The sequence below is a fragment of the Lucilia sericata genome, unplaced genomic scaffold (genome assembly GCF_015586225.1).
Source record: "Lucilia sericata isolate MDLA Ls3-8-SP2 unplaced genomic scaffold, ASM1558622v1 Contig000636F_arrow, whole genome shotgun sequence".
Lineage (NCBI taxonomy): Eukaryota > Metazoa > Arthropoda > Insecta > Diptera > Calliphoridae > Lucilia > Lucilia sericata.
The window spans coordinates 120,141-147,091 of record NW_023994642.1 but is presented as its reverse complement, the minus strand read 5'-3'; the positions used below and the strand labels follow the sequence as shown (position 1 = coordinate 147,091).

At 28.7% G+C, this 26,951-nt stretch overlaps 1 protein-coding gene across 5 annotated transcripts in view; it reads right to left on the bottom strand.

Moving 5' to 3' along the window:
- Positions 1-26,951, bottom strand: part of LOC119606928 — a 201,539-nt gene that overhangs the window by 78,950 nt on the left and 95,638 nt on the right. For 2 of the 5 annotated variants that reach the window (XM_037960599.1, XM_037960598.1), the window contains 2 exons: positions 16,432-17,358; positions 12,524-13,321 (listed from right to left, as the gene is read on the bottom strand). In XM_037960599.1, coding sequence (XP_037816527.1) covers positions 12,524-12,809 — 286 coding nt within the window. In that variant the 5' untranslated portion in view covers positions 12,810-13,321; positions 16,432-17,358. Of the gene's footprint in view, positions 1-12,523; positions 13,322-16,423; positions 17,359-17,823; positions 17,845-26,951 lie in introns of those variants that run through there. The other 3 variants (XM_037960602.1, XM_037960601.1, XM_037960600.1) reach the window with 3 other exon arrangements.

Sequence of the window (26,951 nt, the reverse complement as noted above, 5' to 3'; positions counted from 1 at the left end):
TATTCAATGTAAACAACTTTTATATGAACCAAAATCAGTCTACAAAAAGTTATGACGATAGGTCAACAATTGACCATACACCACATATGAGATCCTCTTTAGAAAATTTGATGAAGAAAACTCAGATAATTAAAATCGACATAAAAAAGTTTATACTTAGGAACATAATTCTTTATTCCGAATTTAATGAGGACTGATTTATAACTGACCCTAGCCCCTATAAAAGGTTCCCTGCCGGAAAGAGTTTTGGTTAATAAAATACGAGTGTTCCTTACTTAAAATACGAGTATGGCGCATAAATAAGTTCTATACAAACGAAATCTATGTACAAAATTTTATGAGTATCGGTTCATAATTGACGCTCACGGTTTAAGAATTTAAATAAAATATTTGGTTTTTAAAAATTAATATTTAGTTAGTTCAAAAAAGCTCGGTCCATAATTGTCTTAAGCCATATTCCAAACATCACCCTGATGCTTATAGGGGAGCAATTCTTTTACGACATACGGTTTGATGGTGGGTATATGAGATTCGGCACAGCCGAATATAACAATCTTACTTGTTTGTAATAATTTTAGGTACTGACAGTTTTTTGAAAACAAATCGTTTTTGTACAATTTTTATACCCTACACCACCTATTGAAAATGGTTGAAATCGGTCCATTTTCCATAATTAGGAAAGGGCTTTTGAGTTCATAATTATGTTAAATATTGTAGTATCTCTACAAAAATCGGCAAAACTTATTTCTATATACGTGTTAATAATACTACCAATTTTCATAATTATCGGACTTTATTTGACCCTAGCCCCCATACAAAGTCCCCTTCAGAAAATGACTTGAAGGTCAATAATTCATTAATAAACACTAGTATAACGATGAAATCCAGCATACACGACTCTAATGTAAACGTAAAGCCATGTCCAAAAATTTATAAGAATAGGACCATATTTACCCTTGCCCCCATATAACCTGTCTTTTAGAAAATCACTTTCTTCAACAAATTGTTAAAATATTTCGGAATTAAGGTAAACAACTTAAATGCTTTGTTATTAAATATAATCCACATTTTTAACATACTCAGTGGTGTAGGGTATCATATGGTCGGCCATGCCCGACTATACTTTCCTACATGTTTTATCATAAACTGTTTTTTGTAAAAGGGGTTAAATGTAAGGTAGAGCCAATTAGTTTAGACAATAATTATTTGTTTCGAATTTCATCGCGGTACTCGTATCTTTAATTCAGTTATGAGGTTTAAAGTAATTTTTTGAAGGAAACCGGTTGAATCAGTTATCGACGATCCTCATCAAATTCAGTTGAAAAATTTTATTTCCTATAAAACTACCATAATTTTTTACGAATTTTTGAGCCATTATTGAGGGTTAAAGTCGTTTTCTGAAGTGGACCTTATTAGACCGAACTTCATAAACTTTTGTATATAATTATATTTCGTTAAGAAGTAGTTTATTTCGAATTTCATCGCCTAAGAGGCCCATAAAACCCCACATGGTTTTATGGAAGATTTCAGTTTCCATAAAACTTGTTTATGTCGAATTTCATAGATCAGCTAGTACTTTTACGGCAGTAATGAGCATTAAAATCATTTTCTGAAGGGGGACTTATATGGTCAATTATGGACCGATCCCCCTAATATTAGAATTGGTAGAACGATTTTTGTGCATACAAATATTGTTTATGTTGAATTCCCTCGCTGTACTTGTTGTTTTGTGCCAGTAATGAGTTGTGGACTGGCTTGTATGAAACTTATTTATGTCAAATTTCATCGCTATACTCTTATTTTTAAAACAGTAATCCCAGCTAAAGCCTACTTGTATGGGGGCTATCCGAAAACGTAGATCGATATTGCCCATTTTCGATACCAAACAAACCTTACCTTTAAGGAATATTTGTGAAAAAATTCTACCTCTACTAAAACCATCTACATCTTTCCGTTCGCCCAGTATCGTGCTTTTAACAGACAGACAGACGGACGAGCGGACGGGCGGACGGACATGGCTAGATCGTCTTGGAATTTTATAAGGACCCAGAATATATGTGAGTCTATAACTAATATATCGATGTGTTACATACGGAATGACAAAATCAATACACACCCATCTTTTTTGATGGTGGATATAATGATGATATGTGTTGTATAAGATATTTACAAATTATCTGCAACATGTTGACAACTATTGTAAATAAGCTAACATGCAACAGAACGAACTTTATAATTTCGATTATAAACTGAACAAGTTCATACATAGTAGTTAATTTAACATATTTTTTTGAAGCTATTTTAATTTAAAAATCAAGATCTAATTTATGCTAGCTGTATATTTGTACATAAATTTGTGATAGTCCATTTACGAAGTATTAACAAATGCCCGTCATTACATATGTATGTATGTTGTACATACATATGTATACAAAGTTCGAATGGACAAAAATGTTGAAACAACACTTTTAATTAAAAATAAATTTGTATAAATATATTTTTGTATATATGACTAAAAGCCATTTAATATTCCACAAAAACCTTTATCCCATGTTATTAATAAATTCCAAAAAGTGTTTTATTCATAAAAAATACAAACATAGAAAGAGGATCAAGAAAAAAGGACAGAGAAGTATATATATGTATATAGGCATATACAAAAACAAAATACGATAACGAAAATCCACCATAGAAATATGGAAACAAATAAATCCACTATAAATCCAACCGGCATATGAACAAATAAAACCCATGGATCCTCTTTGTATTGTGCCAGTGAAATAAAAAGACAAAAACTCCAAAAAAAAAAGCTACATGAAATTGGAAAATGAATAAGGAAAAATATGAAAAAACAAGAAAAATAACCATAAACGTAACATAACCGAGAAACATAGGCCACCCGCTAAATTATAAAATGAATTCAATGGTGGACAGAAAGGCTGCCCTTAATAACGGAAACCCCAACAACACAATCAGCAAATACGCATGAGATATTTTTTTCTTGCAGAATTTAATCTTCTACTATAATACACTACATGTTCAAACAACATCACTATCACGCTTAAAAGAGAAAAAATACTAGTAGAATATCCACAAAATAAATAGAAAAGTTTATGAAAAATACCACAAGCAGTGGTTCGTTACGTTTCAATTTAATTTAACTTCTATTTTCTGTATTCTTATTCTCTGTTCGTCCAGTGCTTAGTACTTGATTCTGGAAAAGAAACCAAAGTGTACAATGTTCGGTTTAACCAGAAGATAAAAACATTTCAAATAAACCTTGAAGAAAACAAAGAATCTACTTCAACTCCCGTAGTGGATCAGTGGTATATACAACAGAAAAACAAATAACCAGACATCATGTTTATTTAGGGGTTCTATAACAAATTTATATGTTTTTCGTTAAAGAAAATTTTTAAAGCCTGTTAAATAACTTAGTTTACAATAATTAATATTTACCAGCGACGTTCCATGTAAATTTTCATTTCATAAGTGCTAAAAAAATTTTATTTAAAATTATATAAAATAAAAAAAATAGTTTTAATAAGCCATAAAACCAGTTTTAATATAATATCAATTTCCACTCAAAAAAAAACATAAAACTAGGGTTTCCTGCAAACATACATTCAAAGATACAAACAATTAAGAATGTATAGTTGGGTATGGCAGATATGTATCCACAACAGTTAGTTAGTTAGTTAGTTAGTTAGTTAGTAGTTAGTTAGTTAGTTAGTTAGTTAGTTAGTTAGTTAGTTAGTTAGTTAGTAGTTAGTTAGTTAGTTAGTTAGTTAGTTAGTTAGTTAGTTAGTTAGTTAGTTAGTTAGTTAGTTAGTTAGTTAGTTAGTTAGTAGTTAGTTAGTTAGTTAGTTAGTTAGTTAGTTAGTTAGTTAGTTAGTTAGTTAGTTAGTAGTTAGTTAGTTAGTTAGTTAGTTAGTAGTTAGTTAGTTAGTTAGTTAGTTAGTAGTTAGTTAGTTAGTTAGTTAGTTAGTTAGTTAGTTAGTTAGTTAGTTAGTTAGTTAGTTAGTTAGTTAGTTAGTTAGTTAGTTAGTAGTTAGTTAGTTAGTTAGTTAGTAGTTAGTTAGTTAGTAGTAGTTAGTTAGTTAGTTAGTTAGTTAGTTAGTAGTTAGTTAGTTAGTTAGTTAGTAGTTAGTTAGTAGTTAGTTAGTAGTTAGTTAGTTAGTTAGTTAGTTAGTTAGTAGTTAGTAGTTGTTAGTTAGTTCGTAGTTAGTTAGTTAGTTAGTAGTTAGTTAGTTAGTTAGTTAGTTAGTTAGTTAGTTAGTTAGTAGTTAGTTAGTTAGTTAGTTAGTTAGTTAGTAGTTAGTTAGTTAGTTAGTTAGTTAGTTAGTTAGTTAGTTAGTTAGTTAGTTAGTTAGTTAGTTAGTTAGTTAGTTAGTTAGTAGTTAGTTAGTAGTTAGTTAGTTAGTTAGTTAGTTAGTAGTTAGTTAGTTAGTTAGTGTAGTTAGTAGTTAGTTAGTTAGTTAGGTTAGTTAGTTAGTAGTTTAGTTAGTTTAGTTAGTTAGTTAGTTAGTTAGTTAGTAGTTAGTTAGTTAGTTAGTTAGTTAGTAGTTAGTTAGTTAGTTAGTTAGTTAGTTAGTTAGTTAGTTAGTTAGTTAGTAGTTAGTTAGTTAGTTAGTTAGTTAGTTAGTTAGTTAGTAGTTAGTTAGTTAGTTAGTTGAAAGGAGGATATATATACATCAAATCCGAAGAAATACACCTAGGCCTCTATCGGGCCTGTTGTGCGCTCCTTAACCAGTGCCTCAGGTAGGAATCGAACCCACCACCTCCGGTCTACCAGACTAGAACACTAACTACTAACCTACCGGAGGCCACAACAAGAAAGAAGTTTTTATTCGCATTTGCATTTGCGAAAAAATATTAATTTTATATATTTCATTTTATTTAGCATGCAAAAATGTGACTTTTTGAAGAAATTTTCAGAGGTTGTCCCGGATTTTTGCTTTTATCTCAGTTATTTATGGACGAATTTTACTGATTTTAAATAGCAAACTTCTCGAAGGTATTTCTGATAGAATTATTGAAGATTTTGATCCCGAAGATATCTGGTTTCAGAAAACTTATTTCTACAGACACACAGACGGACATGGCTTAATTGACTCCGCTATCTATAAGGACTCAGAATATATATACTGGTGATGTCACTTCACTCCTCGGCTAGTTCTTGGTATGACTTGACATGGGGTCTAACCAGAGAACCACATAATCTGGTACTACGGTTAGCCAGTTGCCGGGTGGTCAGTTCGTTGATGTTCTTTCGGGATCCACGTAGTGGCTGTTTAAACCCAAATTCGCGGTTAAAGGACTGATGTACGGTAAAGTCTATATTTCGGGATAAGTTCGAAGTTGTTGCCGAGTACAACAGATACCCCAGTTGGTGTTAATTGAATATGATACAGGATGAATGTAGGGTCCTTGCCCACCCAATAAGTGTGTCGTATGTTGTTCTCTTATAAGTGTGCCGGATGAATGAGAATTGTGCTGGGTTGAACGATAATGGATGAAAGGTATTTTATACAAGTTATACCATTGAATTTTTCTTCCTTGGCCAGGTATGTCCGGAGTAAACTCTGTTCATACCAGAATTACCACAGTGTGTCTCTGTGAGTAAGAACAAAGTCTCGGCTTATTTGATGGATTCGTTTACCGGTTACGTCTCTCACGAAGGTGAAGGGTATAATAAAATGTGATTTTGTTTTAAATAAATCATTTATGTTGGGGCTAGGGATGAGCATAGACAGACAGCACTTGAATCGTATTTTATAAAAACATTTCCGTCTATGTAAACCTTTAAATTTTAAAATTTTTCCGAGGAAATATGAACATTTTGATATATTAAAATCGACTCACTGTCCTAGACCTAGACCCCACAGTATAATTTATTACTTGTTTTTTAATATTCCAAGACAAGGCAAACCCTAAGATTACAAGTTTAACCAAACATTCAATGTTAATGCAAAACATAATAAGAAATATTTGCGAAAGAAGAAATCCTTCTTAATTTTACTTAGCATTTGTGTATGTGTGCTTTACAATTTCTGTTTCGCTCTCCTTCAACTCGGGTGTATTCAACCAAGATTTTGAATGAATGGTTCGAGAAATAAAAAAATAAACAATTGAATTGGTTTAAACATGTAGTTAGTAATTCGTATAGCATTTATGTAAACTATAAGTTGTTCAGACTTATGTAATGCAATTTTACACATATGTACATTCATATGTTACTCAAAGTATTTGATTTAAGACTTTTTTGGTTTAAATAATAAACCTCGGATATTTTTTAAAGATAAATTTTAATTCTCAACAGTATGCTGCGGACTCCTCTAAAACATGACATTAGTTGTTACAAAGATTTCATTAACTCAGATGTCAGTTACAACCCTTTATTAAATTTTGTATCAACATTACACAAATTGATTGTATCAAGCAAGTTTTGCACCTATCAACAAAATGATGATATCAATTATGAAATTTGTAAAAAAATATTTTTTTTCCAATTAAAGAAATAATCAAAACAATTAACATCAGTAATTAAATTCAAAATTTAAAATTAGTTAATTCATTAATTGGATAAATTAAATATTTAATAAAATAAAACTTACATTTTAATTAGTTTATTAATCAAATAAATTGAACAGTTTGGTTAAAAATGTATTAAAAATCAATAAAGTCGATGATTGAAACAATCAAAGCATTAATTGAATGCTTACAACATTAAAGGATTCCTTTACCTTTAACAATGCGTTAAGCACTCTTTAAAAATATCTCTTTATTGTCATATTTGAACAAATAAAGTGATTTATAAATTTTAAAATATTTATGAAACTTCAACTTCTTATGCCTAAAATATTATTGACTATTTGAGAATTATTTTCCGTTATAAATAATGAAATTATTTAAATAAAATATCATAACAAAAAACCTAAATAAAAAAGTAGGCTGGAAAAACTTTTTCAGCCAATTAAAAAATTAATTGATTCAATTAAAAGTTTAATCAAATTTGTATACTTAGGATCAAAACAATGAGATAATTATGACAATTAAAAAATTGTTTAAATAAAAGTTAAAGAAAGAGGAAAACATGTTAATTGAAAATAAACTACCGATAATTTTTTCTGTGTACGCTATTTGTAACTTTATATTTGTTTTTGTTTAGCACACATATACATATATACATACGTACACATATTGAACTGCTTTTAAAATAAACCGTTACTGGTCATTGCCCTTGCAAAACAATACAAAACATGTATATACATTAGGGTGTCCCGTGGACCACTTTTTTGGAGGAATACCTCTAAAACGTTGCGTTTCAATGTTCAAAAATTGTCTGTAATCTTTTCGAAATGGGAGAAAAGTATATTCCTGATCCACAAAACGACTTTTAGAGTATTATAAAAGGCATATAAATTCCAAAATAATTTAGAAAATTCTGAAATGGACTAACCAAATTCCAAACAATTTTTCAAATATTTTTCTATATAAACTAAAAATTACGACAATTTTGACACCTAATCGATAAAAATCAATTTGTGTTCAAAATATTCTAAAAAAATTTATAATATTTTCTCCATAATCAGATCAAAATTACGAAAATTTTGAGACCCATTTCGAAAAGATTGCAGAAAAGATTTTTTAACAATATTGTACTGAGATCAAGATTTTCAATCGATGGAAGGGAACTGAGGCTCCTTTCAAAATTGTTTTTTTTTTTAATTTTTTCTGTACGCATCGATTGAGTGACATTCCTATATGAGACTCTAAAAAATGCTATTCCTCGGGAAACTCTAATATACATATGTACTATGTACATCCAATTATGACCCAATGCATATATGTATATTTTATATTCTTGAAACATTTATTTAAACAGTTAATTGTGAGTTTATCATTGCTGCTATTGGTTTTATTGTGCGTACCCAACTCACATGCTGTAATCACAATTAGAATGTTTAAACAAAATATATTCAAATGATAACAACAACAACAAACAAAAAGCTAATTATTGAGCAAATTACCAGACACGTGTTTGCGTATGAATGAATTTCTAACTGTATTTCTGTTTATAAACAAATCTCCTATTAATTTCTGTTTACCTACAAATTCTAGATTACATTCATATGCATACACATATTTATAATATCCGTTTCCGGTTTTAAATTGCAAGTGGAAAATCAACATTATACACACGCAAATATGTGTAGGTGTATTGTATTTTAATATGTTTTTGTTTTGTAATTTAATATGTTTACTCCCCACAATCAACCACAATATCTACTTACAATTTATACATTATATGTATGCTCAGTTAAATTAAAATTTAAATTTCTGTAAATTTTTTACATATTTTAGTAGTAATGAAATAAATAATAAATTATTAAATTCATCAAAATTTAAATTCAATATTTTAGTTTAAAGCCCATATTCAGAAAGAAGCAGAAACAAGATCAAAAGGAGTCATTAAGTTCATATGGCAAAATACGTTGGGTGGACGACAAAAGGATTTCATGACATACCAGGGTATTATGTGATACTAGATTCACCGGGATTTTAAGTGAGTCTCTATCATGTCTATGGCAGACAAACAGACAGATAGACAGACAGACAGACGGAAGGTCGGACGGATGGAAAGACAGACAGACGGACAGTCTGCCACGGACGGTGGCTATAACAATATCGTATAAAACGAGGGATAGATGTATATCAAACATAATTATTTTTATACGAATTTTATTGATAACTATTCCACTGTGCTTTATTAAACAAAAAATATTGTTAACTATTTGTTTCTTTTGGTTTTAACAAAAAAAATTGTAAATGAAAATTTTATTACCCTCGTTATGTATGTTTCTTTTCTACAAACAAAACAATCTGCCACATAACAAGTCTTTTATTTGTATTTTTTGTGTCTGTATCAATATGTGTATGTGACATGTTGTGTTGCATGCTGTGTTATATAAATTAATAGCCTTTTTCATAAATTTTAAGTATGTTAAAAAATTGTTTGTATTGATAGTCTTTTATTTTTGTAATTTCATCCTTTGTTTGCAAAAATTATTTATATTTTCATGCATGCAAAACTGTTGCTAATTGTACAAAAATTTATAAAAGACCCATATAATAGACCATGAAATTATGAAACTATTTTGACAATTTTGAAAAATTTAGGTCAATGTTTTAATCAGAAAATCTTTGAAATGTATAAAAATATGTATGTATTTTAATTAATAAATAATTTTCTTAAAGAAAAAATCACTTTCACAAATTTAATAGCTTTGATAAATATATTTCTTAATAAAAAATACATATTCCCAAGAATAATATTATAGAACAATAAATTTCTAAGCATAAACGCAAAGGGTCATTAAAATCCTATATATCTTTTCAATTTTCTATTAATGTGAAAATAATATCACTTTAAATTAAGATGAAAACAAGAAAAGAATAACATACAATAACAATAAATTTTCTAATATTTTCTTGTTGGTTTTCTTGGGGAAAAAATAAGCAATTGGAAAAGTTATTTCCAGCTAAACAGATACAAATCGAAGTTTTAGTAGCAGGAAGGCAAGTAATAAAAACCCTTTATTTACCCATTCTTCTTCACACTTTATTTTTGTACTTCAGCAATAAGAGAGGCAATTATTTTGAAATAAATTAAAGTTAATAGTAATGAAAGAAAGCCATTGAAAAAATGAATCTTAATGAAATTTCACACAAGAACACTTAACACTTGACTAAATGCACATCAATGTGCACATTTATAATCAATAAAGTGTAATCAATACAAACTGCTATTGGAAAAAAATAAAACTAAAACAAAAAGAACATCCTCATCATCATCTTCAACAGCTGTGACAGTAATGGAAAAACCACTTGAGATTGTTGCATTTGTTGAAATTGAAATTATTTAGATTGAGTTTCATTGTTATGTGTGTGAAAAAATTTTGTTAAAGAGTTATTATTTTCATTTTGTATAATGTTCATACACATGTATAAGAAGAATAAATCATTTCCTAATATTCATATTTACACTAATATTTAAACATATCCGCTAGTAGTTCTTATATCGGAGCTATTGCCTATTCTGATTTACCGATGCATATCATTTCTGCCAAGCAATTTTCAGTATCAGTTTGCTTACTAATATAAAATCAATGACTTTTTTAAATGACTAACTGCTGGTGTCTGTGGCACACCATTTGTCACTATATGTTTCAATTGAATGTCAACACTTTTGGTGTATTTTCTACTAAACTCTTTAGAGTGACACAATATCATATAAATTTGATGCACTAAACATGCGTATCTATCTATTTCTATATAATATGTACACTAGAGTATTTCCACCCAAGTACTTACTTTACTAATACTTACTAATTCTCAAGTAGTGCATTATATTAAGTGATGTAAAAACAACAACAATATAATATAGACAGCCTTTTATTACATGTTGACAGCCGAATTAGCCCTTAAGTGGTTGCATTTAAAATTTTACGTTTCTTGTTCCTCAAACTAAGAGTATTAGGAGGCGCCTTCAGTTCCTCATAGTAATTTTTAAATCAAACACACATACTCAAATGAGTAAAACATGATATAGATTGTAACAAATGAAGAACAGTGGGTATATAATGAATAATCTTAATCTCCGATTCTTATTATTACCTTCATCATTATATATTTTAAAAAAATATATAATTATTTGTTAAAAGTCGGACAGGCGGAGAGACATACATACAGTCAAACTCGTTTATAACGAACTCAGCGGGACCAGTCAAATTTGTTCGTTATAAGCGAAGTTCGTAATAAGACAAGTGAAGTTTTTGTAATTCCAAAAATGAAGTGGCATTTTACGAAATTTTAAGAATATGATTTATAAATTTATTTAATATTCTTAAAAAAACACTATTGATTTTATTTGTTCATATTTTTCTTAACAAATTTAAGTTTTTTTTTCAACAAAGCGAAATATATCCTTATGATTTTAACACATAATTTTTAAGTTCGTTATAAAAAAGGAAAATTGTATGAAATTGTACTTGAGGGACTGAAAAAGTAGTTCGTTTTATACGAGGATTCGTAATAACCGAGTTCGTTATAAGAGATGTTTATTGTATGAAAATAGTTACCAAAATAGAGGGACTTGAAAACTTGTTCGTAATAACCGAGAATTCGTTTTAACCGAGTTCGTTATAAGCGAGTTTGACTGTATCTATATTGTCTATAAGGTCCCAAAACATACTATACATTCTTTAGGGTACAGGCGATATTTCGACACATCATTAACCATATCGCTGAAGACCTGATATCGACTTGAAAAAATTACTTATCGTAGAAAAAAATATATATAATTTTTTAATGTTAACCCCACCGTTATTTGTAATTTTATATAATTCCTTATTTTTTCAACATTTTATTATTTCCGCTTGTTGTCTCGTTTGAGGTCTTTGCATACAACTACATACGTAAATGTTGTCTTGCGTTGATTGCCTGTCGTTTGTGTTGTGCATTAACAAGAACTGCAACAACAACAAGTAGTTTATTATCCAGTTCTTGTATTTTGATTTGAAATGAGTTCTTAAAGCGTGATAACATTAGCACTACTGTTTGGCTTAGTAGCAGTTTATATACAGTGCGAATACTCTTACTCTTTATGCAGTCTTTTGTGGCCTATAGTATAATGTAGAAAAAATTTCAGTAATGGCGTAGTACTACAATGCATCCTTTAGTATAAAATGCAAGTTTCAACGATGTAGTTGTTTTCTGTTTAATTGCTTCAAATCGTCAACAGCAACTGGGATTGGCGACAATATTGTCATTAGGAGTTTCCACTACTACACCAGAAACATAGACATGTTTTCCCGGCAAAAGCAACAAATAGAGTAGCAAAGTAAAGTAATTGCAAAATTCTGTTCTGGATTTTTCTACTCTATTTACTACATTGCATTGAAGTTAGTATTTGTGGCAAAGTTTTTTTTTTGGTAGTTAACCAATTAATATTGTGGCAATTCAAGAACAATTAGTACAGAGGTTATACAGTGGTTGTGTTGTTTTAAGACTACATTGATTTGCAATTAAATTGTATTTAATTGGGGAAGTTTTGTACTTTAATATATCAGGTTTTTTTAACGTTTCTATAAACTTAAATACTTTACTTAATAGACCACACTAAAAAAATAAAATGTCAATATCTTTGGATCTTATCGTCCGTAATATACTCTCCAAACATATTTGTGCTTTTAGACTTATTCTTAGAACTTCGTATAACTTCCAAGTAATTGAATTACTTCATACTACTTTGTTAATTAAACAATATAAAAATCATATTCCAGTGTATTTTAAAATTTCACCCCAAATTAAGTCAATAAATTAAATTCAATGAACACCAAATATTAACAATTTCCTAACTGAAAATCCATAAAATTATAATTGTATTTCCTACATGTTGAAGCTTAAAAGCTTTTAATAAAATTATTTTACTATAATGTTATATTAAGGCAGTACTTACCATTACAAGCGATTATAATAAAAATTAATCCAATAATAAATAAATTACAATGACTGTATGACCTGTATGAGGAATATGTTCTTTGTAACTTTTGTTGTTGAACTGAACTGCAGGTTGAATAGTTGCTGTTGGTATTGTGGGTAATTGTTGTTGTTGTGTTGCAAGTTTTTCTTTTAACATGAGACATCATGATGTTGCTTTCACTGGGGCAGGTAAAACACTGGCAGTTGTTGTTTGTTGAGTTTGAAATACAAGCTTTCAAAAAATATAGATTTTGTCCAAACATTTTGTTAAGAGATTTTTTAAAATTTAAATTTTTATATTTTTGTTTGTTTTTCAAAATACTTTGCTTTCACTTTAAATCAAATTTTTGTTTATATGAAAACAGCAAAAAATTGTATTATTTCTCTCCTTTCTGTTATAATATCACTTATTATGGCATCATAATGTTTACACTCTTAAACAGTCGTATGTATATGTTTGCATATCGGCTACGAAAAAGTACTAAAATATAAATTGAAAAATTGCAAATTGATATTTTATGACAGCATTATGGCAGCCGGCAATAGAAACAGACGCAATATTACCATCACCATCATCGTTGAATGGGAATTTTTCATGAAGATAGTCTGTCTCGTAGATTTATATTTTTGTTTTTAATTTATAAAAGAACAGTACAAATGATTCGTTTAAGTTCACACTTTTTCTATGATCATCAATGATTTTTTCTCGTTGTTGTTTCTTAGTGACTTTGTTTTTTTTTTTTTTGTTTAATATAACGTCATTCACACACTGCTTCTGCAAGAAATAATAAAAAGAGACAATCGTGTTTATCATGCAGATATTCAGAGTTTTAAAGACATTTAAACTTTATTTACTATTTAGTAAAACTAATCTACAGCTAATTTATAGAACTTTGTTAAAATTAACTTTAAACAAGTAAGAAATTGTAATCAGGCGAGGCCGACCATATAATACCCTACACCAGTTACAAAAATAAAATGTGATTTAGTTTTCATAACAAAGCATTTAAGTTGAATTGTACCTTGCCTCAGATATACTTAAGCTTAAATTGTGGACATTTAAGTAAAATTTGGAAGGGGGCTTTGTATAGGGCTAGGGTTAAATGAGTCCCTATAATTATAAAATTCATGAGGTCATCAAGGATAGTATAGAACTTGGTTTTTCAGCTTTTTGTCGAGATACGAGTATGTTAAACATACCTAATTATTAACTTAAAAGCCTTATTCGGCGGGTTCAGTTGTATGGTGGCTAGTTGAAATAATGGACCGATGTTAACCATTTTCAATAAACTTCATCTCCGGTACAATAGAAGATCATGAGCAACATTTCATTTAACTATCTTCAAAATTGCGACCTGTAGTTTGATTACAAGGTTTACAAGCCCTATTCGGGGGTTCAGTTGTATGGGGGCTAGATGAAATAATAGACCGATCTTAACCATTTTCAATAGGCTTCGGCCCTGGGACAACAAAAGATCATGTACCAAATTTCATTGAATTATCTTCAAAATTGCGACCTGTAGTTTGATTACAAGATTTACATGGACGGACGGACTAGCGAAATCGACTGAGAAAATGATTCTTAGACGATTGGTATACTTTAAGGTGGGTATATGACCATTATTATTGTGTGTGACATACATCAGCACAAACCCAAATTTTTATACCCCTCCCCACTAAAGCTAAGCTATGTATGTGCGTTATTGTAATTTTTAAAAGAGGATCTTAAATGGGGGGTTGGGTTAATTATTGACCGATACTCATAAACAATAAGATTTTAGTTTCTACACAGAGGGACAAATAAATATAGACGCCTGGTACCAAATTAACACCAAATTTTTCAATAACATCCATTACATACATACAACAACAACAACAACAACATGTAATGTAGACCACGCAACATTGTCAACATTGCAACAATTCGTTGTCGCAATCTGAACTTTATGCATATCCGTTGTCTAAAAGTTAACAAACGTGGTAAGCTCAAAATGGGTTGCCAATGTTGTGTTTTCTAGGTAATTACAAAAATGCGTCTTTTTTTTGACAATATTTGAAATTTTATACGTTTCTCAGTTATGGACTGATTTTTCTAAATCTAATTAAATATACACATTTTCAAAAGTTTTTCAAATATATCTTGTGTAGAAAGACAGACATTTTTCATTGCTTTGAAGAAGTAATTCTTTTAATACTCTGATATTTAGCAAAACTTCTATTATTGAATGCCTCTTATTCATTCAATAGTTCAAAATCTTTACACATAGCCTCTGTCACATCGTTAATTCACAAAATAATGCATGTATAACCCAGAGATGGAAAACATAAACATTGCAATTCTCTAATGGTAAATAACCCTACCATATTTACAGCCGGGCCCCTCGAATTTACTTTGGGCCATAATATGGCATATATTACTTTATCTGTACAAAAATTATTTTGACTCTTGCCACCTTCAAAAAACTGATTTAAATTCTGAAAGTATATTAAGAATTTTGGACTTGGAATTTCGCTTATGAAAATATTATCAGAATAAGAAAATTGTCATTCGCGGAATTTCTATTCGTTTTGTTTTCGTGAAAAAAATATTTACTATATTTAGTTTGAAAGGAGGATGTACATTAGGGTGTCCCGTGGACCACTTTTTTGGATGAATACCTCTCAAACGATGTGTTTTAATGTACTAAAGCTAAAAATTTGGACAATTTTACACCTATTTCGATAAAAAAAAGAAAATAATATGTCTCTCCAACCCACTAAAAATCATTTTGTGGACCAAAAATACTCTACAAAAATATTAAGATTATTTTTCCCGTAATCAGCAGAAAATTACGGAATTTTTGAGACCCATTTTGAAAAAATCGAAGACATTTTATTTTTTGAAAATTATATTGAGGATTTTCAATCGCTGGTAAGGAACTGAGGTCCATTCGAAAAAAAATATTTTTTATTTTTCTGGTATTCAGTACATTAATACGAATCGATTGAGAGGTATTCCTACATGAAATTCTGAAAAAGACTATTCCTCGGGACATACTAATTTACATACATCAAATCTGAAAAAATACAACTAGGCCTATATCGAGCCTATTGTGCGCTCGTTTACCGATGCCTCAGATGGGAATGTAAGCCACCACCTCCGGTCTACCAAATTAGATCACTAACCACTAACCTACCGTAGGCCACTACTATATAATCAATATTATAAAAATTACAAATTATTCATTTTTACTAATTTAGTGATCGAAATTTAAATGTATCTCCCAAGAGTCATTTTAAATAATACATCTCACGAAAGAAATATAAATATTCAAAGAGAACTGAATCATTTAATTTCTCTCGCGAAAGAAATCAATTTAAATACTCTTATGATCAAAAAGTTCATTTAGCCGATTGTCAAAATTATCATGGTACTTATTCTATACTAGTTCTCTTTACTTTGAACTATCCAACTCTGTTATTCAGCATAGTAACTTGGCTGAAACTTAAAATGAAATCTATATTTTTTGCTTCTTTTGTATATTGAATGTTTGGTTGGATGCTTCTTGATTGGTTGTATGTATGCCTGAGACTATGGTTTGATTTTGATAAAGTTTGCGTTATAGGATGTTATTTTAAAGTGGCTTAAGCACAATTTTCCGTTAAATAAAATGTGTATCATAACACATTTTGTTAGAAACAACAACAACAACAGAAACTAAAACTACACAAGTGTAAAACTATTACATCTTTATCGTTTTTCCACATGCCAGTATAAGCAACCAAAGTGGCTATAGATTTCTTTCCCTAAATATTAAACAGTTTATTTAGACTTGCTTGGCTTATTTTCTAAAATAATTAATTAAATAAATCTATTCATTTTCATTTTCATTCTTACTTACATACCCCGTCTAAGTTTCTGCATGCAAATTAATTAGCTTCAATTCATTCGTTGATGTTGTTGCTGCCGCTGCTGCTATAGTTGTGGCTGTTGTTATCATAATTAATAATTTCCTGCCTACAAAATGTTTGCATTTGCTTCGTTACAATTTTAAGTTTAACAGATTTATTTTGAATTTACATTACACTTTAGCGACCATACACTTTTTCACTGTCTGATTAGACAGACTTTTGGGATTTTTGGCTAATGTTTTATCATAAATATTCTATAATAAGAAGTATTAGATTACTTTTTGTGTTTAACACTTTAATGAATTTCAAAATTTATTTTCGATTTGTTTGCACTCACTCTTTTTTAAAACATATCATTTGATGATTTTTTTTAACTTGTTTATCTTTAATTTAAGGTTTTTGTTTGAGACATGGTATATTTATTTTGATTTGGCTTGTTTTATTCTTAATAAAAAAAATTCGCTATATTTTAAGTTTGTTTTTTGTTTAAAAATTGCATTTCTTGTTTATTTTGATTTGTTTATTTCAGTTGTGTGTTATTAGTTTTTTGTTTTATGTCTGATACTACCAAAACGTTTTATATCATTCTATTTGGCTTGTCATAACATCATGGCAAATGTTTTTTGTATTTATTCATTTTTTGAATTTTTTCGTTTGTTTGGATTTTCTCTCGTTTTTAGTGTTTTAGCATTTGATGCTGCATAATTGTGCTGAACTTTTTTTTTATAGTTTTGATGTGGTTTTAAATTTGAGTTTTACACCACAGTGTTGTTTTTTCTAAATGCATATCCAGATGAAAGTATATATTTATATACGTATTTTATGCAGTTTTTTATGGTTTTTACTTTTATAGTTTTTAGGGGATATTTTATTATTTATTTCGTATAAATTTTGATTTTTCACATAAACAATGGTATTTGTCTGCAAAAAAAAATAGAGAGAAAGAAAAGAGTATTTATTTAGTATGATATTTTAGAAAGCAATCAATATAAATAGGAATTCATTTAAAATTTTTAAATTCTAAAAGAATTATTATAAATTTTAAGTGGTAGTTTCATAAATTTAAATTTAGCGATACCTGCTGTTATATTAAAAATTTGAAAATCCTTCTGAATATATTCCATCGCCACTAAAGGGTTGTAGCCATAAATAACTTAAAGTGTAGGAAATGTGTCTTAACAACTTTGCCCCTAGTTAGGACAACTAAGGCAAAGGTCAGGACTAATTTTAATTTAGGTATCTAAAATTTTACAACTATACTCTAAATTTACTGGACTGATAAACCAAACTGTTGAAACAGCTGAGTGTAATTAACTACATTTATAGTATCACTTAACTACATAATTTAGATTTCAACAGACTTTAACATTTTTAACATAAATTTACCTTTTTTAGCACATTGACTATATAACCAGCTTTCAATATTATTATTAATTATTTTTAAACACGTTTAACCATTATATTTTTTTATTATACAATTTTCCTGATTATTTATTCAAAATTTTTATTTCATCATAAATATTTCTTATTTTATTCCAATATGTATTATCTTTTATATTCATAAATATTAATATTTAATTTAATGTGTGTAACATATCAAATCACACCCAAAACATTTCCTTCGCACCTCTTTCTACGAGAAATAAAACTTTTTCATGTAATTTTCCGCACTCACTCACGCACACATACACACACACACATCGGTATTAAAAAAAGCGAACGGAAAACACGAAATATTTTAACACGCATCTGAACATGAAACGATGAAACAATTCGAAACCATAAAATTTGTTTTATATAGATACGGACTACGCGTTATACGCCTTGAGCGGATGACAGACGAATGAAGTTGATGTGAAACGTATATTTACAACAAACTCCAAAACAAAACCCACACGATGTGCTGTTGTTGTTGTTGTGGAGTATGAGACACCAAACATGGGCACTCAAGAAACACCCCCAATTTATAAGCAAAAAAAAATGTTTAGAGTAGAACAAGAAGCTGCTAAAAAACCGCATATAAATATCAAACAAATAAAAACAGGAAAAGAAAAGAACAAATAATTTGTGTTTACAAGACAAAAAACAATGTTTATATTCTTAATGGAAGGCGAGTGTGTGTGACCACTTAAACATTGTTTACTCAACATGTTGATATTAAGCAACATCATAATGTTGTATTGGAAGTTTCAACATGTTGTTAAACATTATTTGTCCGCTCTGTAAGGTTAAGGGTTGTTGTGATTTCATCACTTGTTTATTATTTTTTGAATAGAAATATTCTTTATTTAGATGCAACAATATTGTGAAGTACCTCAACAAACTGCTTTTTATACCCACCATCAAAAAAGATGAGGGGTATATTGTTTTGTCATTCCATTTGTAACACATCGAAGTATTGGTCATAGACCCACAAAAGTATATATATTCTGGTTCCTTATTAAATTAAAATTATTAAACTAAGACGCTCTAGCCATGTCCGTCCGTCTGTCTGTTGAAAACACGATAGAGTCCGAACGGAAACAGCTAGAGGGTTAAAATTTTACACATAGATGGCTTAAAAACAGCAGTATGTCAATAAAATTCCACATAAACAAGTTTTGTATGAACCAAAATCTCCCTAACAAATTTTATGAGAATCAGTCTATAATCCCTCTCAGAAAACGACTATAACGATCATATACAAGCTCACATAAAAAAGTTTTAGGGGAACTAAAATCTCTTTGCCAAATTTTATATAGATCGGTCCATATAAGGTTACTCTCAGAAAATTACTTAAAAGCTCATAACTTGCATCAAAATTTCCGTAAATCAACTAAAGTCAACATAAACAAATTTTATCGGAACATAAATCGGTTGAGGATCGGTTCAGGTTGAGGATCGGTTCATAAATTGACTACAACGTTCATAATTTGAAACAAAATGATAGTAAAGCAACGCAATTCGACGTAAACAAGTTTTCGGGAAACAAATATCTCTCTGCCAAATTGCTCATAATTGACCCTACCCCCCAGTCCACAATTTGCTCCAAAATGACAGTATATCAACGAAATTGACATAAACATGTTTTATAGAAACTAAAATCTTTCTGCCAAATATTAAGAAGATCGGTCCATAATTGATTCTATATATAACTTGCTACAACATTAAAGAGTAGCAACGAAATTCGACATAAATAACTTCTTCAAAATGGTAGTAAAGCAATGAAATTCGACATAAATAAGTTTTATAGGAACTTAATTCTAACTGTAAATTTTTTTGACGATTGGTCCGTAATTGACCTTATCCCCTATCGTAGAATGACATTAACGGCCATAACTGGTTTAAAAATACCAGTACAGCGATAAAATTCGTCATGAACTAGTTTTAAGGGATCTAAAATCTTTTTGTCAAATTTTATGATCATCAGGCCATATTGGATTAAAGCCTTCATATAAGGCTTAGAAAGCATCGATATTCGATATAACGAGTTTTATTGAAACTAAAATCTTTGTAAAATCTTAGGAGGAAATCAGGAAATCGAATCATTAAAAAATATTAAATATGATTACTATTTATATATGATAAATCAGTTTAGAAAAAATCCAATAAATGATTAAATTGTAGTAGCAAAAGCATCGGTTTTTATAGTATAGGTCCACTTCCGAAATTCACCTGAAATTAAAGATACATGATTTGATGGTGGGTATATAAGATTCAGCACAGCCTAATATAGCACTCTTACTTGTTTAATTTTGTTGTTTTTTGTTATAAGACGGGAGCAGGCAGTAAAGTGATTATAAAATTATTGAAAACCTATCAAAAAATATTTCCAAGTAAGAATCTATTCACAACTATATACATAGAATTGGTCCAGACTTTGGTGTATGTTGTCTTCCTTAAAAAAAGTATACTATGTATAGCCGGCCTTTGGCCGGTTTAAAGAGTTTTGAAATCTATTTCGAACAAAGGCATCGCGAATTATAAACATATTATGGTGTGTCATAAGGTCTATGAACATTATGACACTGGACATGATGACACGCCACCCTAGATTTTAGTGAGGATCGATCCTTACAAATTTTCTTTAAAAATCAGGTTTAAATTTAGTATCTCAATTATTAAAAACGGCAAATGAATGGACAAGTCATATCATGCTCAAAGAATTCTAAATACCTTTTAGTATTACCCTTGTATGTTCTTGCTTTCTTGTAATTCTTAAAGTTTATTTACTTTGTGATTTTTTTTTCATTCTTTCATTTATTTTGATAAGCATCTTCCTGTAGGAAGCTTTAACCAAATGTTTCAAAAAACACAAAGACGTTGATGACGAAGAGCGAGTGAACAAAAAATATATTAACACAAAAAAATAGAGTTTCAATGACACTTAAACAAAAGCAAGTGTCAACAGTGTTTTATTTAAGGAAAAAAAAATACACAAACAACAAATATTTTTTCACATTTGTTTGCATGCTGCTAGAAAAACATTAAAAAATCTACCGAATACATCATCAGCAGCAACAAAAACATCTACTTATAAGGCATACAAAAAAAATTATGAAAAACATTAATGTTAAATAAACAACAATCAGTTTCTTTCATTCACGAACAAAATAAGCCAGATTTGTAGATTTTTTTTGAGGTCCGTGTCATTATATTTTTTTTTTTTTATTATTAAAAAATATGAAAAATTTACCCAAACATTTAAAAATTGTTTCTGTTGTTATTAGATGTTGTTAATTTTGTCATCATTAAAGCATGAACACAAGACACATTTTCAAGTAAAAAAACAAAAATAATTTCTAATATGCAACATTTACTTTTTTGACCGCTATTATATAAATGTTAATTTGTATGTGTGTTGAAATATACAGACAAAGTGTAATCCTTGTACTTATTAATTTATTTAAATGAAACACAAAGTTTTAATTACTTAAAAACGATGTTCACACTAATGAAGGTTTAGCCTTTTTTTTTAGGGAAATATAAAAAAATCTTGTCCTATATACATATCGCAATCTGAAATGCATCGATTGAGAGGTATTCCTACATAAGATTCTTAAAAGGCCGTTCTTCAGGACACTCTAATGTATATATGGTAATTTATAAATTTCCAACAATGATGAAATTCGGTTCAGACATTCTTTGGATTAATATAAATTCATTGTCGTCTCGATTTTATCAAGGTTCGATATTAAACTTCAACTATTTGGGATAAAATCTTTTAAAATATAATCTCAACAAAATTTAAACAGTAACGAATTTGAAATTAGTAAGGTACGGAATCTGTTCGATCAATATTTTGAAGATTCCAAAACGAAGTAACAAAATCAATGCATGGATATCAATTATGGATTAATATCCTTAAAATGTATTATCCTATACTAGAAAATTTCATTTCCAGTGTGAACACACAAATACGTTTATTGTACAGTACAAAAATTCATTCATGCACATGTATGTAAGAACTTTTTTTTGTAATCTTTTAAGAAAATTCTCGTTAAGAAAAGATTTATTTTGTTTATTTACATTTCTCAATTACCTACATGAAGAGATGCTGCCTACTTAGGAACACAAATGAATGATCATCGTCATGAACAGCAGCAGCATTATTTTACAGGGTTTTGGCCACAAATGAATAAAGAAAAATTGTACGCATTGATTGGCATGCGTTCAAGTGAAAATATGTTCAGGCTTTATGTTTTTTTTTTTTCGTTCATATATCATAAGTATGTTGGTTTTGCAAACACATGTGCAAGTGATTTTTTTTTTCAGTTTTTATTCATTTATTAAACTTCCCTTGTTGCCCATTAAAGAAGATGCAAGATGAAGATGAAAAAAAAAAAAATTAAAATTAATATCTCATTTTTTAAAACACATCAAAATTACCAAACCATACATGCATGCAACATACAATAATTTAAGAACATTCATACATTCAGGCATAAACTGATGTTGGTCTTGTTTAAAAATTTCATTTGTTTATTTGGTGTTGTTTTTTTTTCTCCTTTTTTTTTGATTTTTATTTAATACTTATGATGTTGAAGTTGCAAAAATAAATATGGTATAAATGCAACAGCGGCAAGGCAACAAAAAGTACACAAGACACTCATATCATAAGCGTTTATATGTGTGTTCATCATAAACAATCATAAATGTATCTCATAAGTGCATATTAATGTGTTTTGCGGTTGTTACACATCTTCATGCCACACAGATACACATGCATACACACTCTCACAGATATAAAGCTAAATGAGTCTGTGGCATAAATGAGTATAAAATAATATGCAAACATTTACGTATACTACTCACATGTTTGTGTGTCTTATGTTTTGTATTTTATTGTTGCATTGTCTGCTGCAAAAAAAAAAAACAGGACTTTATCGTTGCGTAAGTGCTCCTTGATGTTCAATCTGTTTCTCGGTTTAATGTCAGTATTCATTTAAATTAGTTCTTGTGCTCCAGATAAATGCTGATATTTGTTAAGTTAACAGCATTTTAACACATGATTTGTTACTGCTGATAAATAAATGTTCAAATGTAAATAATACTTGTACTTGTAGATACTTACTACATATGAACTAGTATTTATTTACATTTCACAAGCGACTTCATTTTATAGCGCTGAATGTTCAGTTTTTTTTTTTTGCAATTTAAATAAAAAATATTAATCATTTTTAAAGTTATTATTAAGTATTTATAGGATTTACCACTTTTATGGCAATGGAATATTGGGTTTGTGCAGATGTTTGTATAAAGTTTATGAAACGGGCTAGAATAATGATCTGGCTCGATTAAGAGATGTCCGTCTGTACTTCGTCCGTACATGTATATTTGGTAATCAGGTCGTACTTGTCATAGTAATTCACTGAAATTTGCAATATTTTTAACCCAAGGGTTGATTTTGTTTTAAAATCGATCCACTATTTCACTTAGCCTTCATATAACTGGACCTTCCGAATATGGATTTGGCTCTCATAACAACTATGTTTCATATAAGTCGGCATTCCCAATTTTTTGTGCCTACGGATCCCTATTTGACCTTATGAATATTTAAAATTATATATGGGGTGACCCAACTTTAAAAATCGATGTCTTCCGATTTCGATGAAATTTTTAACAATTTTAGTACTATGGCATAGTTGGCTAGAGGGGGTCAAAGTTGGATATTTTGGTCCTACTGGGTTTTATTCAAATGAGTGTAGCCTTTCACCTATTGGTCCTAGAAAAAATTGTCCAAAAGAGTTCAGAAAGTTTTTCTTCATTCTTTCCAAATTTTTTTTTTTTTATTTTTCAAATGGTCCCTTTTTTGCTTAAAAAACTTATGCAATTTCCTTGAAGGGTTTATACTCCTATAATGGGATGCGAGTGGGATATCTATAAAAAAAATATTATCTTATTTTGAACTCCTCCGGACAATTTTTGCTGGGACCAATAGGTGAAAAGTTACTTTCATTTGAATAAATCCCTGTATGACAAAAATGTCCAAATTTGACCTCTCTAAGTCCGGCAGTTCTTGACCGATAGAGCTGAAAATTTGTGTCTGACCTTCTATCAAATAGTACTAACCTTAGTGCAAATTTCGTCAAAATCGATTTTTTGAGTTGGGTTACTTGACATGTAATTAGCAAAAACGGAACCTGAAATGCAAAAAGGCGTAACAACCAAAAATTTTAAAATCGACATTTTTATTCAAAATGGTCCATTACATCAAAATACATGTTGTTGCAAATTTTTAAAACTTTATTGATATTAGGATATAATACATGGATGAAAAAGAAAAATTTTTATAACAACAATAGTTTCAATTTTATTTTTTTTTAATATTTGAAATATTTTATTAGGATAAATTTAGTACCGATCGGAACTATTACAATATTTTGAAATGTCTTAAGACGATATTTATGGAGTCAATTGGAAATTTTTTTACTTTATGAACTTATCGAAAATAATCTAAATAAATTACGAATTTAAGGAAATTTTCTATAAATTGAGAATATATTTATTAACAAAAATTTAATTGGGAATACAACAACAAATTATAGATTTATAAAATATCAATCAACTTAAATAAAAGCAAGTTGTTACTAAGTTTTTGCTGAGTATTTCTCTGTATTTTGTTTTTGCGTCTTTGGTAATTTTTCATTTACATAGAAATATCCAGGAAAACCTAGATATGCAGGAAAATAAAGGTCGATATATACATATTTATAACAAATAAAAGTAAAAAATCGTGTGTTATATTAATGTTATATTGTTAGTTTTTTCATCATTTTATATTATTTACGTATCAATAAATAGGTCAAGGTTAATAACAAAATACATAGGCGTTTTTATAACAACCATGATTGTAATATTTTTCTTTATATATTTAGAGCTTTATTAACAAACAATTAAGTACAGGAACAAAACAATTAATGACCAGATAATGAGGTCTTTTTTATATTTCGGAATTGCATAACAATAAACTATAACCACCTGTCGTATTATTGAGTTATTTGTACTTTTGTATATAGAATAAAGATTTTCTAATAAGCCTTGTAAGTACTACCAAAATAAAAATCATAGAATTTCGCGGAATTAAGTATTATAAATAAGTTCCATATACATACATATGTACATAAAGACATAATATGTATGCATATTATATAAGATATATAAAATATTTATATACAGACATATAATAATTACCTAAATAATCAATATCAAGAAACCATTTAAAATGAATTGAGATGAATTCAAAAATGTATTTGTAATTGTATCCTTTACCTTCAAGTCGATTTCAATACATATTTTTTATGTAAACGAAAATGAAATATTAGAAATGTTTTTAGGTTTCTTCCGGTGCCACAGAATAAAAGACAACAATTCAATTTTTGCATTTTCAATTTAATTTAATTCTTTATATGTTTATTTTTTGTTCATTTTCATGATGGTTTTTGTTTCTGTTGTCTTTTTATGGGTTATTATTATATACAAAGTTGAAATAACAACAATAATATACAAATTTAAAGTAATAAAAAAGAACATAAGCATGAATAACAACAATCTCAATTTGCAAACAAACAATAGTAAGAAAATTGAGAAAACTAGGATATCCTGTATTTTAGTATAAAAACAGCTACAACAACAATATCATCTACAATGATACAATGACAACAAATAAAGAAATGTATAAAGAAAGATAACAATACTATGAACTAATTCAAAATATATGTGAAAAATAGTAAAGAAATATAAACTAAAACTCAAACTACTATATTAGTTTCATATTTAAGAACGAGTAAAATAAAAGAAACCGGAAACGCGAAAAGTCTTAGTTTTTTAAAATACAAAGCACACAAAAGAGACAAGAGAGTATCAAATACATATGAAAAACTTATACATGAAGACAAAGTGAAAATTAAGCTTAAATTAAAAATAAACAAGCTCATGCACATATATGCATTAGACTGGTACAATTTGTATGGAAACACCATTTTTTAAGAAGGTTAGTTAGTTAGCTACTTAGTTAGTTAGTTAGTTAGTTAGTTAGTTAGTTAGTTAGTTAGTTAGTTAGTTAGTTAGTTAGTTAGTTAGTTAGTTAGTTAGTCAGTTAGTTAGTTAGTTAGTTAGTTAGTTAGTTAGTTAGTTAGTTAGTTAGTTAGTTAGTTAGTTAGTTAGTTAGTTAGTTAGTTAGTTAGTTAGTTAGTTAGTTAGTTAGTTAGTTAGTTAGTTAGTTAGTTAGTTAGTAGTTAGTTAGTTAGTTAGTTAGTTAGTTAGTTAGTTAGTTAGTTAGTTAGTTAGTTAGTTAGTTAGTAGTTAGTTAGTTAGTTAGTTAGTTAGTTAGTTAGTTAGTAGTTAGTTAGTTAGTTAGTAGTAGTTAGTTAGTTAGTTAGTTAGTTTAGTTAGTTAGTTAGTTAGTAGTTAGTTAGTTAGTTAGTTAGTTAGTTAGTTAGTTAGTTAGTTAGTTAGTTAGTTAGTTAGTAGTTAGTTAGTTAGTTAGTTAGTTAGTTAGTTAGTTAGTTAGTTAGTTAGTAGTTAGTTAGTTAGTTAGTTAGTTAGTTAGTTAGTTAGTTAGTTAGTTAGTTAGTTAGTTAGTTAGTTAGTTAGTTAGTTAGTTAGTTAGTTAGTTAGTTAGTTAGTTAGTAGTTAGTTAGTTAGTTAGTTAGTTAGTAGTTAGTTAGTTAGTTAGTTAGTTAGTTAGTTAGTTAGTTAGTTAGTTAGTTAGTTAGTTAGTTAGTTAGTTAGTTAGTTAGTTAGTTAGTTAGTTAGTTAGTTAGTTAGTTAGTTAGTTAGTTAGTTAGTTAGTTAGTAGTTAGTTAGTTAGTTAGTTAGTTAGTTAGTTAGTTAGTTAGTTAGTTAGTTAGTTAGTTAGTTAGTTAGTTAGTTAGTTAGTTAGTTAGTTAGTTAGTTAGTTAGTTAGTAGTAGTTAGTTAGTTAGTTAGTTAGTTAGTTAGTTAGTTAGTTAGTTAGTTAGTTAGTTAGTTAGTAGTTAGTTAGTTAGTAGTTAGTTAGTTAGTTAGTTAGTTAGTTAGTTAGTTAGTTAGTTA